The 17021-nt window shown below is 51.1% G+C and overlaps 1 protein-coding gene across 1 annotated transcript in view; it reads right to left on the bottom strand.

Moving 5' to 3' along the window:
• Nucleotides 1-16770, bottom strand: part of LOC142295625 (alpha-1,4-N-acetylglucosaminyltransferase-like) — a 129593-nt gene extending 112823 nt beyond the window's left edge. Inside the window, exon 1 of the mRNA XM_075338726.1 lies at nucleotides 16252-16770. Within this exon, the coding sequence (XP_075194841.1) occupies nucleotides 16252-16770 (519 nt within the window). The remainder of the gene's footprint in view (nucleotides 1-16251) is intronic.
• Nucleotides 16771-17021: the final 251 nt, after the last annotated feature.

Below are 17021 nucleotides of genomic sequence, written 5' to 3'. Positions count from 1 at the left end.
CTTGCCAAATACGGGATGAAGTTGAAGCCCTCTAAGTGCCACCTGCTGAAACCCAGAGTGCAGTACCTGGGGCATGTGGTGAGTGCAGAAGGTGTTGCCCCTGACCCTGAGAAGATCACTGCCATCCAGGGCTGGCCCAGACCAACCACCGTGAGGGAAGTAAGACAGTTTCTGGGTCTGGTGGGGTACTACCGGCGCTTTATCAAAGGGTACACGAAGATGGCTGCCCCCATGCAAGATCTCCTCGTGGGACAGACCAAAGGTGGTAGACCCATCGGAGCCCCACTGGTGTGGGAAGAAAAGCATGAGGAATCCTTCTGCCAGCTGAAAGCGGCCTTGACCGGAGAAGAGGTCCTGGCATATCCCGACTATAGCTGCCCGTTCATCCTCTACACAGACGCCAGCAATGTGGGGCTAGGAGCAGTCCTGTCCCAGGCCCAGGATGGGAAAGAGAAAGTGATTGCTTATGCAAGCCGGAAGCTTCGGCCAACTGAAAGGAATCCGGAGAATTACAGCTCCTTCAAGCTCGAGCTTCTGGCATTGGTATGGGCTATCACGGAGAGATTCCGTCACTACTTGGCCGCAGCAAAATTCACCGCTTTCACGGACAACAATCCGTTGACTCACCTGGATACGGCCAAATTGGGCGCATTGGAGCAGCAGTGGGTGGCCCGGCTAGCCAACTATGACTTCACCATCAAGTACCGTGCTGGTCGGGTCAACGTTAATGCGGATGCACTCTCCTGAATGCCCCATTCGTCAGAAGAAGGGTGCGAGGATGATGACCTCGAGGAGATCGAGTTGCCTGCATTTCACCGGCCCTCAACCGAGAGGATACAGGTACACCAACAACGGGTGGACTTGGACCCACGGCCCAGTCAAGAGTGGCAGGAAGTTCAAAACCAGGCACCGGTTGTCCGCCTTGTCAAGACCCTGGTGGAACAAGGTGCTGTTGGGATAGACCCTGCCGCCCCAGCTGAAGCCCAGCGCTTGTGGAAAGAACGGAAGCGGCTGTATCTACATCAAGGGAAGCTGTACCGTGAGCTGATCAACCCGAAGACTCATGAGAAAATCTGCCAGTTGGTTATTCCCCAAGCTGATGTGGCTACTGTTTTGCGGGCATACCATGATGGTGCCGGGCACTTCGGGTGGAAACAGCTTGAGATGCTGTTGAGAGAGCGGTTCTACTGGAGCGGGATGCGGGAGTCGGTAGAAGCCTGGTGCCGGGAGTGTGGCCCTTGCACGCTGAGGAGGAAGGACGAGACCAGCCAGAGGGCACCCCTGCACCCAATCATCACACATCAGCCGCTGGAACTGGTCGCCCTAGACCATGTCAAGCTCACCCCCAGCCGAAGTGGGTACGCCTACGCGTTGACCATCATAGACCACTATTCAAGATTCATGGTGGTTGTCCCCGTCAAAGACCTAACTGGCAGAACTGCTGCTCGAGCGTTCCAGGCTTATTTCTGCCGCCCACATGGATATCCAGAAAAGATGCTTACTGACCAACGCCCGGCTTTTGAAGCGGAGGTGTTCCACGAGTTTTGCCAGTTTTACGGCTGTAAGAAGATCCGGACCACCCCTTACCATGCCCAGACCAACGGCATGTGTGAGAAGATGAACCACTTGGTCCTGGGACTCCTCAAGACGTTACCGCTGGAAGAGCGGAACCTGTGGCCGGAGAAGCTAACTGACTTGGTCGATATGTACAACAATATCCCGTCCAGCTCGACAAAGTGCACCCCAGCATACCTAATGATGGCTCGTCCCGGCCGCCTGCCGGTGGACCTAGAAATAGGGTTGGAGTCCCCGGAAACACTCCCTTCGACAGCTGAATGGGAAACTCGGCGGAGAGCACAATACCGGCAGATTCAGGAATATGTGGAGAAGAACCTAAGTCGAAGTCGAGAACAGCAAGAGCAGCGATTCAACCAGAAGGCGTCTGCGGGCCCTTTCCAGCCAGGAGATGTGGTGTTAAAGCGGAAGAGGAAGACCCACAAGTTGGATGATCAATGGGAACCAATCCCATACGTCATACAACCCACAGGGTGGGAAGATGCGAAGGCCTACCAGATCAGTCGTGACCAAGGGGGCACTTTGGCCACGGTTTCCCAGGACCATCTGAAAAGGTGCCCACCAGCACTGAGGGCAACGGCTGACGTACCAGTCCCTCCACCAGCAGAGAAGGCAAAAGAAGTGATCCACACGGTGATGGGTGACTTCCCAGCAGACTGGCCTACACAGAACGGCACGGTGATTCTTCCAGTGATATTGTTCCCACAACCTGTGGATGAAGAAGTAGTGGAAGCGGTCGACCGTGAGCCAGAACCAGTGCCAGTGCCCAGGGATGAACCTGTACCCAGCTCCCCTATGCCTCCGCCTGCCCCACACGATAGAAGGGAGGAGGAACTGGTTGTTCCCTCTACCCCACTGCATAGCCCCACTGACACCGGACCCCGAAGGTCCACCCGTCCCAACCTAGGTAGACCCCCACTTAGGTACAGGGAGACTGTCCTTTAAAGAGAGGGGTCAGGAAGTCTGTGTGAGTTCATGTTTAAAAGTTGAAAAGTTTTGAAAATGATAAGAAAAATGATGATTAACCGAGTACTTCACCAGATTGTCCAACAGTGATTGAACCGGCCGGAGCCGGCACCGTTGTCCCCGTGGGGACCGTTTAAAAAAAAAAGTTTTGCATGGGAACTATCCATGGACAAGCCCGTGAACTTGCAGGGCAACCACAAACGTTAAGTGGCTTGTAAATATGTTGTTTTACCGTACCGTTTCCGCAATGCCGCCTCCGGAGAGGCAGGTTGGAGGGAGGGCCCTCAGCAGAGCAGGCTGGGGCCCAGCCACCAAAGGAACCGGTGGCTACCCTCTGGAGGGAAAGGACAGATCCCGCTCGGGTAACTTGTGCTGGACTGTGGGTCAAGGGGTGCTGCCTGGGCTTTAGGGGCAGCATCAGGGCCAGGTTGCTTGGGTGGGAGAGAGCGGAAACCGTACCCGTAAAACCGTTTAGTAACGTTTAAGTAATGTACCTCCCGTTGTGGGATGATGTTATAATTTATATGTTACCGTTTACCTTTTTCAGAAAAATAAAACAGGTGTTGGACGGGCAGCCCGCGGACGGTCTGCATTTTGCTAAGGGGGAATGTGACGCCCTGGGCAAGCCAGGGGTCACAGGTCATCACACCACCACACCCTACATCCCAGTAGGAACACCAAAGCTACCCAAATCCTTGTTGCCTTCCTCCAGGGGCTGATGTTCACACCAGGGGGTGGGCCAGGCGGTTGGCTCCACCCACCGAGGAGTACACAGCCCTGTAGGCGGGAGGAACCAGGCAGTCAAGTTTAGGGGAGTGAAGTAGAAGGAAGTGGTAGAGGAGCTAAGTGAAAGTGAAGTGGTAGTGGAGTAAAGAAGAAAAGGAACAAAAGGGAGCGTAGAAAGGCCTGAAGTGAGTCCAGCTAAGTGCAAGACAGGTCAGCAAGGTCAGCAACAGCGGTGATTGTCTGGAGGGGGACTGCTCGGAGGTTGCTGGAAGGACCGCGGATGGGTAGTGGCCCGGAGGTCTGAAGCAGTATACGAAGGACAGTCAGCACCAAGGCAGGGGCCTCTCGGACCCCGGCAAGGCTAGGAGTCGCCTTAATTTGCCGAATCCGTCAGTGAAGGGGACGTGGATCCCCCAACAACCAAGTCCCGATTGAAGACAACCGTCCAACCATTAGTGAGGAACGCCGCCACCGCCAGGGCACCAGCTCCTCAGGGCCAGCGTCTGCGGGCAAAGAAGGGCTCCTCCGGCCCATATTCAAGTCGGGGAGCGGGTTACCGGTGGGAACCCATCGCTACCAACATAAGAACACTAGGTGCAGGTCAAAGGGACATCACCGTTACCTACTGGGAGAGCAAGTGCAGCCGTCCGTGGGAACCGTCTTCCCAGCCGTGTGGTTTACCGTAAAACTGTGTCAACGTCTCAGGCTGAGTGAGTACCACAGTGCCGCAAGGCACAGCGCTGCCCCCGCGTCCCTGCGCCCACCAGGCCCTGCACCTCCCTCACCATCACTGGGCCCCAGTATCACCAACCCCTACCCACGGAGGGGCAACACAACACCTGGCTGCTCCGCATCACCACTCCCGGGATCCCCATATTGAGCAGCGGTGGTGCTACAAATCACCACAACCGTGGGTGGCGTCACGGACAAAAAACAATCCCCACACCCAAACACAACACCCCCTTTTTCACTCACGGGCGAGGAGTGCCGCTCGAGTACCCCCGGGATCCAGCCCACCGCTCGAGCCACCACTGAGCAGCAGCAGCCGGACCCGAGCAGAGGGGTGAGCGCGGTGCCGACACCCTCCTCCCCGCCCGCGACACAAGCTCTTGCCGCACCTCCCTCATCATGTCCAGAGTCTCATCGACTTCAAGGGAGCAAATCACATTTGTGGAGCCAATCGTGGAGAGCCTGGATCTCAGAGCCAATCACTTCCAGAGCAGCAACAGCACCTGAATGGGCCCAAGGATACTCACTCAGGTGCCCAGGTACTCCCTGCAGACCCTATAAAGTTAATGTTACATGTCCAATTGTCTGACCAGGGAAAAGCTTTGCGGCTGCAGGCCTTTGTTGATTGTGGCTCTGCAGCTAATTTCATAGACTATTGCAGCAAAGGAGCTGGGCTTGTGTGAAGCCCCACAAGTGTTGTGTCGGTGCATTACCTTCAGGGACTCCACGCAGCTGGATCTTGTCACAGGTAGGAAACCTTCTTCTAGGATTGTCGTGACGCCACTCTCAGAATTGCGGTCAGTGGGGACCGCCACTGCAGATTAAGGGATGCCTGGGGCTGATGGTGGGTGCAGTCAGTTGTAATAGCCTCCTGAGAGTGAGGCAAGCCCCAGGGCCCTGTGTAAGTGTGTAGAACCACAAGGCGCAGAATAACTCAACACAAGCAGAATGTCTTTCAGGGGTTTTACTCACTGAAGATGGCAGGGTGAGTAACCCGGGCGTAGCTGGGATGAACCAGGCTGGAACCAGGTGTCCTTCAGGCTGACTGATGAGGGTGGCTACCGACTCGCCTTCCTTAGCCCTTTACGTTTTGGGGTAACCCCGACTTTTAGTCCCTATGGGGGTCACCCAGGGAAGTTGCTGGTGCCTCTCTCCCCTTCGTTTTGGCCCGTTTGCTTGTAGCCTGGACCAGGACACTCCGGCTGCTTGCCTCCTGTGAACTATGGGCCCTAACTGTGGCTACGTGGCTGCGGACTCTGTAGTGTGGTCTTGGGGGTGTGAAGTACCCCCTCAAGCAGGTTTGGCAAAGGAAAGGTGGATCTATCCTTGCACTGGGACCTACTACCCGTTTGGGCCTGGTAACTCCCTGGCAGTCTCCTTACTTCCCACTCCGTTGCTCTCTCTTTAGCTGTGTGTGGATTTCGGGTAGCACTACTAGGTGACCGTTCTCCCCCGTCGGTAGTCACTGCGCGGACGCTGTTAGACTGCCACAGCTCCAGGGTTTGCTTCTGCTCTTCCTGAGCTGCACACTAAACCGGCTCACTCGGGGAACCTGCACTGCTGCTCCTGTCTGAGCTCCACTTCCATGCTCCTCACTCCTCCACACTCTGCTTCAGACTGCTACTCCTCCTTCTCTTTTCCCTTTGTGCCTGCCTACGCCACCTAGCAACCAGGCTCTCTACCACACCCCTCGAGTGGAGATGGAGGCTTCGCACCGGCTTCGCCCCCTCCTGGGATCCCCAGGGGTCCTCCCAAAGGTACATGTGTGAGACCTGATCACCATGCGCCTGTGTAGTCACACCTCGGTCAGCCTTCTGGATTACCTGTGTTGTACTGTCCCCAGCATGGGTGCAGTACTCAGTGGTGCCTGACCAGGTCAGGGGCGCCACATTCCCCCTTAGTTATCACCAGCACGTCCTCGGGCTGCAAGACAACATTTTAAAATGCATAAAACAGTAAAACATGGTAAAACATTTTAAAACCACCAGGTACCATACATCACCACCCTCCACCCACAAGTCCGTTAACCCACCCAAAACCCTCTCACGTTGGCCGCGCCTTCAGCCACTTCTGGCAGGATGTAGAGGCGGCTTTCATGGTCTGGTGGTTTCAGGGTATACCTGGCCTGGTGGAGCCGCGCCTTCAGCCTCTTCTGGCAGGATGTAGAGGCGGCCTCCGCAGTTGGTGCTGACCAGGTACCCTCTTTGTGGTGGAGAGCCAGGCCCCATAAACAGGCGTGCTCTCTGGTTGCAGGCGAGCCAGGCCCCATAAACAGGCGTGCTCCCTGGTTGCAGGCGAGCCAGGCCCCTAAACAGGCTGGCTCTGGTGGTGGTACCTCTGGGGTAACTATGTACACTGCGAGAGTTTGTGGCTATAGCCAGTTCATAGCCTTAAGGTTCATGGGTTTCTCACATTAGTTCATGTGGGCACATTTCTTGAACATTAACGTTGCAAACTGGTCAAAACTTTAACTTGCTGTACTTCTTACTTTACACAGATTCCTCCTCACCAGGGCTTGGGCCTGTAGGGCTGCGGCACCTGTTGCTTTCTCCATCTCTGTCATCGTCTGTAGTGGTCTCATCAATGGGTTCTTTGTCTTTTCTTTCCTCTTCTTCTTTGTTTCTATAGGGATTTCTGGGACATGGTGTAACATCTAGGGCATACCATCCTCTTTCCCCTTGATGCATTGTGAATTCCACTGTATCTCCCGTCTGTAAGTTCCTTCCTGGATGTCCTCTAGGCAAATGGGCTCTAACATCCCTTCTATTCACAAAGATGCCTTCTTTCATGCCAGATGCAACTATGAAACCGTATCCACTCTTCAAGCTGAAGTCTTCCACAACTCCTCGACAAAGTGGGCCTCTGACCTGGGATTTGGCTCTCCTTAAAGACCGTTTCTCTTCCAAGTCTCTGGCTGTTACTTCATCTGTTCTATCCGGAGATTGCTGTGCAGGGGAAAACTTGGTTCTGCTGCGGCGCCGTGTCTTGCGGGCTGGATTCTGCTGGGTTGCTACTTCACTGCTTGCAGACTCCCAGGTGAGGTACCTGGACAGATCTTCCTCAGCGGAGGGTGTCGGGCTCTCTTCATCCCAGCGAGAATATGGCAACATCTCTGGCTCTGGGCATGGATCCACTGCTGATGGCTCCGGGGTCAGCTCCTCAGCCTCCTGGCCTCCCCTCCCCCTTAGTTCTTCTGAGCACTCCTGTTGTGGCAGCGCTGGGGATGGGTGTTCATCAGCCGGCCAGGGCGGTGGACTTTTTGGCGTGGACGTTGCAGGAGTCTCCTTGTGGGTATGCGGGGGGAGCAGATACCGGTCCACCATCTCCTTTGGGAACTGGGCCTCTAGGTCAGCCTTCAGCTTCCAGTATTCGGGGTCCTCCCCCAGCATAGACTTCCTAGCAGGGACTTCCTTGGACTGGGGAGCGGTGTCTGCTCTGGCCTTGCAGGCCGGGGTAAATATCTGTATGGTTTTGTCTTGGCGGACCGCGCCTGGCGTGGCGGCGGCCTGATCTTGGCGGGCCGGGCAGGGCATCGCTGCGGCGGCCTGGATTGGCGTCGCAGCTGCGATGGGATCTGTGCAGGCTGGGCTGGGCGTCGCTGCAGCGATCTGGGCTTGGCGGGCCGCACCTGACGGGGCTGCGGCCTGGTTCAGCACCTCACTTGCGGCGCGGACGAGCGTCGCTGCTGCGGTGGGGTCTTGGCGGGCCGGGCCTAGCAGGGCGGCGGCCTGGGTCAGCGTCACACCTGCGGCGTGGATGAGGGTCGCGGTGGCAGCCGGATCTTTGCGGGCCGGGCAGGGCATCGCTGCGGCGGCCTGGGCTTGGCGGGCCGCACCTGGCGTGACTGCGGCCTGGTTCAGCGTCGCCGCGCCGGGCGCCTCTTCAGGGACCGCGGGCGTGGCAGCAGGGGTCGGGGCACTCGCGCTGGCAGGGGCAACACTGGACTCACCCATCGGTGGCACCATCGGGGTCTGAGTCGTCGCCGCTCGGTCTGGCACTCGTCGCGTGGCTCTCCCCTCGTAGGCCTGAACCGCCGCAGCCATCTCCAGAAGCTCCGTGCGTCCCTCTCTGATCTGCTGCACGATCCTCGCCTCCAGTCGGTCACTGAACTGGGCAAGCTCCCGGGCCCACCAGGCAGCGGAACCCGGCTCTGGGCTCCTATCTTCAGACGCCATCTTCACCGCGTCGTCGCTGCTCTCCAGGTCTTCTCTCAGCAGCAGACTTCTGACTTCTTCTTGCAGCCGAAGTGCCAATTCCTTCACTTCCTGCAACTCCTCTCCCAGCAGCAGGCTTATGGCTCCCTTTCCTTCCCGACGTCTCTGAACGCCTCCGCTCTCATCACTTGCGAGGTCAGGACTCTGCAGGGGATCTCTGAGTAGCCACACCTCTTGGTGGGCGGTAACTTCTCCCAGCGCGGGCTGCTGTTGTTTTTCAGCGCGCTTTTCATGGTGGCAATATGGCGGCGCTTCCAATTTTTCAAGCGGACCGCCCAGGCACATGGTCACCTGTCTGAACAGGTCTAGTCCTTATCCTGTTCGTGACGCCAGATGTGAAGCCCCACAAGTGTTGTGTCGGTGCATTACCTTCAGGGACTCCACGCAGCTGGATCTTGTCACAGGTAGGAAACCTTCTTCTAGGATTGTCGTGACGCCACTCTCAGAATTGCGGTCAGTGGGGACCGCCACTGCAGATTAAGGGATGCCTGGGGCTGATGGTGGGTGCAGTCAGTTGTAATAGCCTCCTGAGAGTGAGGCAAGCCCCAGGGCCCTGTGTAAGTGTGTAGAACCACAAGGCGCAGAATAACTCAACACAAGCAGAATGTCTTTCAGGGGTTTTACTCACTGAAGATGGCAGGGTGAGTAACCCGGGCGTAGCTGGGATGAACCAGGCTGGAACCAGGTGTCCTTCAGGCTGACTGATGAGGGTGGCTACCGACTCGCCTTCCTTAGCCCTTTACGTTTTGGGGTAACCCCGACTTTTAGTCCCTATGGGGGTCACCCAGGGAAGTTGCTGGTGCCTCTCTCCCCTTCGTTTTGGCCCGTTTGCTTGTAGCCTGGACCAGGACACTCCGGCTGCTTGCCTCCTGTGAACTATGGGCCCTAACTGTGGCTACGTGGCTGCGGACTCTGTAGTGTGGTCTTGGGGGTGTGAAGTACCCCCTCAAGCAGGTTTGGCAAAGGAAAGGTGGATCTATCCTTGCACTGGGACCTACTACCCGTTTGGGCCTGGTAACTCCCTGGCAGTCTCCTTACTTCCCACTCCGTTGCTCTCTCTTTAGCTGTGTGTGGATTTCGGGTAGCACTACTAGGTGACCGTTCTCCCCCGTCGGTAGTCACTGCGCGGACGCTGTTAGACTGCCACAGCTCCAGGGTTTGCTTCTGCTCTTCCTGAGCTGCACACTAAACCGGCTCACTCGGGGAACCTGCACTGCTGCTCCTGTCTGAGCTCCACTTCCATGCTCCTCACTCCTCCACACTCTGCTTCAGACTGCTACTCCTCCTTCTCTTTTCCCTTTATGCCTGCCTACGCCACCTAGCAACCAGGCTCTCTACCACACCCCTCGAGTGGAGATGGAGGCTTCGCACCGGCTTCGCCCCCTCCTGGGATCCCCAGGGGTCCTCCCAAAGGTACATGTGTGAGACCTGATCACCATGCGCCTGTGTAGTCACACCTCGGTCAGCCTTCTGGATTACCTGTGTTGTACTGTCCCCAGCATGGGTGCAGTACTCAGTGGTGCCTGACCAGGTCAGGGGCGCCACACTTGCCCTTGCTAAGATTGAATGCTCATATTAGAATCTCTGCCATTGATAGTTCTACTCTCAACCAGGGTGTGGTTCATTTTGTAACTCAGCAGGATTCCATGCTTGTTGGAGCTTTGCATGTAGAATCTGTGTCATTTTTTGGTCTTGAGAACCTGATGTCAGCAGTGGTATGGGCCATACTATGGCTGTGCAAACATAACCCGGTCATAAACTGGCACCAGGGTGAGATTGTACGCTGGAGCCCTGAGTGTCAGGAGACAAGTATGTCTTTATCTATTAACCTAACTAAAGCTGAACACCTGTCTTCATACTTCATGCATTCAGGGACTTTGCTGATGTGTTTTCTGTATCTGAATCTGAAAAATTACCTCCACACAAAGATTATGATTGTCCCATAAATTTGGTCCCCAATTACCGACTCCCCAAGGTTAAAATTAATAATTTTTTTCCAGAGCATCAGGCCATGAAAGATTATATAGCAGACAGTTTGCAAAAAGGGTTTATCAGGCCGTCCAGGTCACCAGTCAGTGCTGGATTCTTTTTCGTGGATAAAAAAGATGGTGGCCTCAGACCTTTAATTGACTACTGTGAACTTAACGGTATTACTGTAAAGAATCAGTACCCTCTGCCACTCATCCCCGATCTCTTTAACCAGCTCATAGGAGCCCGGTAGTTCACCAAGCTGGATCTCAGGGGTGCATATAACCTAATCTGCATCAGAGAAGGAGATGAGTGGAAAACGACATTTAATACTCCAGAGGGACACTATGAGTACCTGGTAATGCCTTTTGGGTTAAGTAATGCACCGGCTGTCTTTCAGAACTTTGTCAATGACATTTTCAGAGAGATCTGTCGTCAGTATGTGGTGGTCTATCTGGATAACAGAGAGAGGTAGAAACCGGGTTCTTCAAAGCTGCGCCAATAATCACCAGCCAAAGGATCAGATCAATGAAGCTTTATTGTTGCATCGGTCTACGCGTTTCTGGAGCCCTGCTCCCTTCCTCAGGACCATCAGATACAAGCATACATCAAGAGATTTGATGTATGCTTGTATCTGATGGTACTGAGGAAGGGAGCAGGGCTCCAGAAACGCATAGACCGATGCAACAATAAAGCTTCATTGATCTGATCCTTTGGCTGGTGATCATTGGCGCGGCTTTGAAGAACCCGGTTTCTACCTCTCTCTGTTATCTGCCGCTTTGGGTTGCTGCTGCCGTGGTCAAATTTTACGTGCAATTACAGTGGTTGTGACTCTCACAAGCACATTTGGTGAGTAGTATTGCTCCCCCATCCTATACCCCTACATACAAGGGTAAGACCCTATTGCGCTTTATTTTTCCACAGCTTCTTCTATTACGTGGTCTATCTGGATGACATCCTGATTTATTCTCCTGATGCTATGTCACATGTCCAAAATGTTTGCACTGTACAACTGAGACTCAGTGAGAATTCCCTATTTACTAAATATGAAAAATGTGTTGGTTTTTTTTGATAATGAGGTTACTTTTCTGGGTTATATTTTGTCTGCAGAAGACTTCCGCATGGATCCCTCTAAGCTACAGCTGATTAAAGATTGGGTGCAACCCAAGTTCCTGAAAGCCTTGCAGCGTTTCCTTGGGTTTGCAAATTATTATCGCAAATTTATTAGGGATTTTTCCAAGATTGCCAACCCCCTCACCGATTTGACTAAAAAGGGGATGGATGTAGTTAATTGGAAGCCAAAGGCGACCCATGCTTTCTCTGAATTAAAAGACTTTTTCCTCAGACCCAAATCTGGTTCAGCCTGACCTTACGCATCCCTTTATTGTGGAAGTTGATGCGTCCGAGGTGGGAGTGGGGGCGGTGCTATCACTAAGTACTCCGTCTCTCACTCAGCTTCGTCCTTGTGCCTTCTTTTCCCGCAAATTTTCTCCCACCGAGAGAAACTATGATATTGGTAATCGTGAGCTGTTGGCTATTAAATGGGCCTTCGAGGAATGGCGCCACTTCCTCGAGGGCGCCAAAAATAATGTCACAGTCATCACAGACCATAAGAACTTCACTTATCTGGAATCTGCTAGGAAACTCAATCCTAGGCAAGCTAGGTGGGTATTGTTTTTCTCCAGATTTGATTTTGTGGCAACGTTCCTGCCCAGTACCAAGAACACAAGAGCTGATGCACTTTCCCGTAGCTTCTGTCCCTCTCAGTCAAAAAACATTGAACCAGTCCCTATTTTAGCTAAAGGCATTATTGTATCATCGGTATCCTTAGATTTGATAGAACAGATCCGTAATGCCCAAGACCAGGTTCCTGAAACCACTCCTGACCGTAAACTATTTGTCACTCCCCCTGTTTGCAAACGGGTACTTCAGGAGTCCCATAATTCTGTCCTTGCAGGTCACCATGGTATATGCAATACCCTCCAACTTGTAACCAGTAATTTTTGGTGGCCAACCGTTGCAAAGGACTGTAAGGAATACGTACTGGCCTGTGAAACTTATACTCGAGCCAAGGCACCCCGTACCTGTCCCGCTGGATTTCTCCAGTCCCTACCTATTCCAGGAAGTCATTGGACCCATCTCTCCATGTACTTCATCACTGACCTCCCACCCTCGAAAGTGAAGATTTGTATCTGACTAGTTGTGGATATGTGTCAAATAAACAGCAAACAGTGTTATTTTGTTCCATTCTCCGGATTGCCTAATTCTGAAACTCTAAGCAGGTTTGTTCATTAGGCATATTGTGCAGTTACACGGGGTTCCAGAGAATATTGTTTCTGACTGAGGAACGCAGTTCGTCTTGAAATTCTGAAGGGCTTTTTGTAAAAAGATTAATATAGAGTTATCTTTTTCTTCTGCCTACCACCCAGAGACCAATGGTCAGACTGAATGTTCTATCAAATCTTAGAACAATATCTCCGGTCTTATGTGTCCGATCATCAGTATGACTGGGTGGAATATCTACCACTAGCTGAGTTTGCCATCAATAATCAGTATCAGGAGTCTATCCAGACTACTACTTTTTTCTGCAATTTTGGGTTGCATCCACATTTCAGATCATTTTCTTCCGCTCTGGTGGATACTCCTGAGGCTGAAAGCACTGTGGACAAACTAAAAGCTATCTGTTCTGAGGTGAAAGAACTTGAAGAGGGCACAGGGTGGTCAAACCTCGGCTGCTAATAAGAAGCGTTCTAAAGGCCCAAGCCTTGGAGTTGGGGATAAGGTATGGTTGTCCACTCGTCATGTGAAACTCAAAGTCCCTTCTGCTAAGCTGGATCCCAGATTTATTGGACCTCATGAAATAGTCGAGGTTATTAATCCCACAGCTTTCCACCTGAAACTCCCTCAGTCCTTTAAAATATCGAACGTGTTCTACAAATCCCTCCTCAAGTTGTATCGTTTTCTCATTTACCCAGTCAGGCCCCCCTCCTCCTGTTTTGGTTAAGGGAAGGGTAACTTGGAATATGAAGTACAGAGGATCCTTGATGCCCATATTGTTAGAGCGGTGGTGCAGTATCTGGTGCATTGGATGGGTTATGGCCCTGAGGAGAGATCATGGGTCCCAGCAAGTAAGGTAGGTGCTAAAGGTCTTGTCAGGCAATTTCACTTCCAGTTCCCTGACAAGCCAGGTTTTCAGTGTTCAGAGGCCCTTCCACAAGGAGGGGGGTACTGTTACATTCCCACCGGAGTCCGCTCCAGCGACTTCTGCTTTGATCACCAGGTGGCGCCGTGTTATTGCCGTGGATAGTGCTGGTGATGGGAGAGTTGATGCCAGCGGCGCTGGTGGGCACAGGCTCGACTCATCCATTGGGCTGGGTTTCCTTGGGATTTGCAGTACCACTGGCTGACTGTAGATGGCGTGTGTCTTCCAGCTGAAGTTATCATCATTCAGCTACAACCAATGAGAAGACACCACACCCTTCTTATTTCCCCTCCTGTCTGCTGACCACTGCCAGAGATAGTTATGTATTCCTGGTTCCTTCTCACCCTGTTCTGTTTAGTGATTCTAGTGTTCTGACTTCTGCTTGTTTCCTGACTACCCTCCTGCCTGCTTTTTATGTACCTCGCTGCCTGATCCGGATTTGACTTCTACTTTGTTTTCTGATTACATCCTTCCTGCATGATTCTGTCCCTGTTTTGCATTTCCCGGTTCGACCCTGTCTGGCTACTACTCTCATCGGACTGCAGCCTACCATTGGTAGTGATCTTCAGGGATCTGTGTAATTCCAAATCCCTGTATAGGGGTTAAAGGGTTTTAGGTTCTCAGGGTTCTGCTTTGTGAGCGACTTTCCTCTAGCCTGTCCATTACAGCCAGTCTGAGTCTGTGGATCCAGGCAGGCGTTACAACTGTAAGGAGGGCCACTGATGTATGGAGTGCTATTATACTGTATGGAAGACCATTTGTACTGCATGGGGAACTGTGTGTGGGTCATCATATTGTATAGGCACCCCCATATTGTGTGGATTGCTGGGTCCAGCTGTAATACCGTGCTGGGTCACTGTGAAGGTATTATACTTTGCAGGGGGTGTACTGTGGGGTCAGCATGCTGTGCCTGTGGATGGTACTGTGGAGGAATTCATGGTGATATCTTCCTGTGTATGAGGGGCAATTATTTTGGCATCATATTTTATGGGGGTCATAAGAGTGGTACTCTTGTGTGTGGGAACACTAAGGGGGCTTCATTGGGATTAAATCAGCAAAAAAATACCTAAAATATAACCTTTATTGGTTTCTCTAAAAAAGGAAGGGATGGAGTACCTTACCTCATAATTTATAAAAACAATGCCTACCGCAGAGACTCAGGTGCCGCACCGCCTTTCAACCACACAAAAGGATCAATGCACTCTGCCACATGACATGTCAGTGTTATGAATGGTACAATCAGGTATTATATCCGACAACACAGGAACACATTGGTTCTACACAATTGGCAGTGTCCAGGGATTATAAACAGTTGTTTCCACTGGTCATATTGCCTATACCACAATACACCAATACCCCTATTTGTTAAAGGGGGCTAATGTATATAAAAAATTAAACCTCCAGACACCTAACCTGGCGTCCGGGCATCAGACCAAATATGCACTAAGCGTTCAGATGAAAATTGACAGTGCTCTGAGATAACCATACATAAGGATCCCAAACACAGCAATGTCCAGAAACGTGGAAAAGGAACAATCTCACCCGCTTTGATGTGGCCTATTTCCACAAGGGCAGCTTGTCCTCATTATAGGCGTCTCCACGGCCCCTCATAAACTGGGCCTAGGATCCCTTTAGAAAACTCGCTGTCCCATCCCAAATTCTCCTCCTCCCGACGCGTTTCCTAATTTGCTATTCATCAGGGGAGCTTGAAGAGATAAAGGTTTCTAGTATGAAACCTCTCATGGGTTAACAGACGGTGACAGCATAAATCCTCTCCGCTGTACACCACTGTCAGCATTTACAGTGTTTAAATAATCGCCACTCTCCCGCCGGCGTCTGACGTCATATCCGTAACTGCGCTCCCCGCTTCCGCCTAGCGTGGTGGAACGCATACATGGAACGCAAGTCCCTTAGGATGCGACGTCATCTGAACCCTTAGTGCATATTTGGTCTGATGCCCGGACGCCAGGTTAGGTGTCTGGAGGTTTAATTTTTTATATACATTAGCCCCCTTTAACAAATAGGGGTCTTGGTGTATTGTGGTATAGGCAATATGACCAGTGGAAACAACTGTTTATAATCCCTGGACACTGCCAATTGTGTAGAACCAATGTGTTCCTGTGTAGTCGGATATAATACCTGATTGTACCATTCATAACACTGACATGTCATGTGGCAGAGTGCATTAATCCTTTTGTGTGGTTGAAGGGTGGTGCGGCACCTGAGTCTCTGCGGTAGGCATTGTTTTTATAAATTATGAGGTAAGGTACTCCATCCCTTCCTTTTTTAGAGAAACCAATAAAGGTTATATTTTAGGTATTTTTTTGCTGATTTAGTCTTTACTGTACCTTCAAATACCATACCAGTGGTTGTATTAGGCTTCATTGGGATCAATATTGTGGCAGGGCGGCACAGTGGCTCAGTGGTTAGCACTGCAGTCTTGCAGCGCTATGGTCCTGGGTTCAAATCCCACCAAGGACACTATCTGCAAGGAGTTTGTATGTTCTCCCCGTGTTTGCGTGGGTTTCCTCTGGGTTCTCTGGTTTCCTCCCACACTCCAAAGACCTACAGATAGGAACTCTAGATTGTGAGCCCCAATGGGGACAGTGTTGCAAATGTATGTAAAGCACTGTGGAATTAATAGTGCTATATAAATGAATACAATTATTATTATAATTATTATTATATGATTTTTGTGACCTCCCTGACCATTATCTTTTTTTTTGGGGGGGGGATTAGGAATTTTGATATGGTTCCCCATGATTTTCCATTTTGACCGCAAACCATAGAGAGATATAGTAGTAGACTAGTTTACATTCAGACACATTAACTATATCACTGTTAGTAAAAATCAGAAGCTGAGCATTTTACCTTCAGATACCAGGAATGAAGTGGTGTGCCAGCATACACTTCCTCGAAAACCAGAGGAAAGAAGTAAATGTTCTTCATGGATGAGAGCACTGAGAAATGTCTCCTCACCGTTTCTTCAATGTTGGTGTTATTTAATCCTTTCATGAAGAAGGCCACTGGTCGGTTCTTATACACACGAGCTGCTGATTCTATAGCACATAACACTAATGCAGGGGGTTGCATTCGATCTGATGTTTCCACTAATATGATCCCATCACCATTTTTTAATACTTCAGATGGAGACTTGAGAGTAATTGCACTGGATGGTGTATTGATGGTGTCCTGTTCAGTTTCATTTGAACAACCATGTAAGGGAATGGATCCTTTACTCATTTGAAGAAATGATTCAATTTTATCTAATATTTTAGCTCGAGAGATAAAAGACATATACGGAGAGATATTCCTTCTGTTGATTCCATAATAGATGCCAATGGATTGCACAATAAGCAAAAGCACGACTACCTTCAATATTTTTGGCATTACTGAAGCGTATGTGGTCAGACTGCAAAACAAAAAGAAATCACAAAATAAAGTCATTAAAAAAATGTCTCAGTTAAAAAATAAACCATATAACACATACAGGAATGTAACAAATTACATAAAAAAAAGCAAATAATTATTTTAAAAACACAAACTTGACTTTTTTCATTTGCAAACAAAATGCAATCTAGAAATATGGAACATATTGCAGAAATGAGTCTGTTCTTAGGAAACAAAAAGTTGTTAATAGT

Source organism: Anomaloglossus baeobatrachus, chromosome 3, assembly GCF_048569485.1.
Source record: "Anomaloglossus baeobatrachus isolate aAnoBae1 chromosome 3, aAnoBae1.hap1, whole genome shotgun sequence".
NCBI lineage: Eukaryota > Metazoa > Chordata > Amphibia > Anura > Aromobatidae > Anomaloglossus > Anomaloglossus baeobatrachus.
Note: the sequence above shows the minus strand (reverse complement) of the source record. Positions and strands in the feature narration are given on the sequence as shown.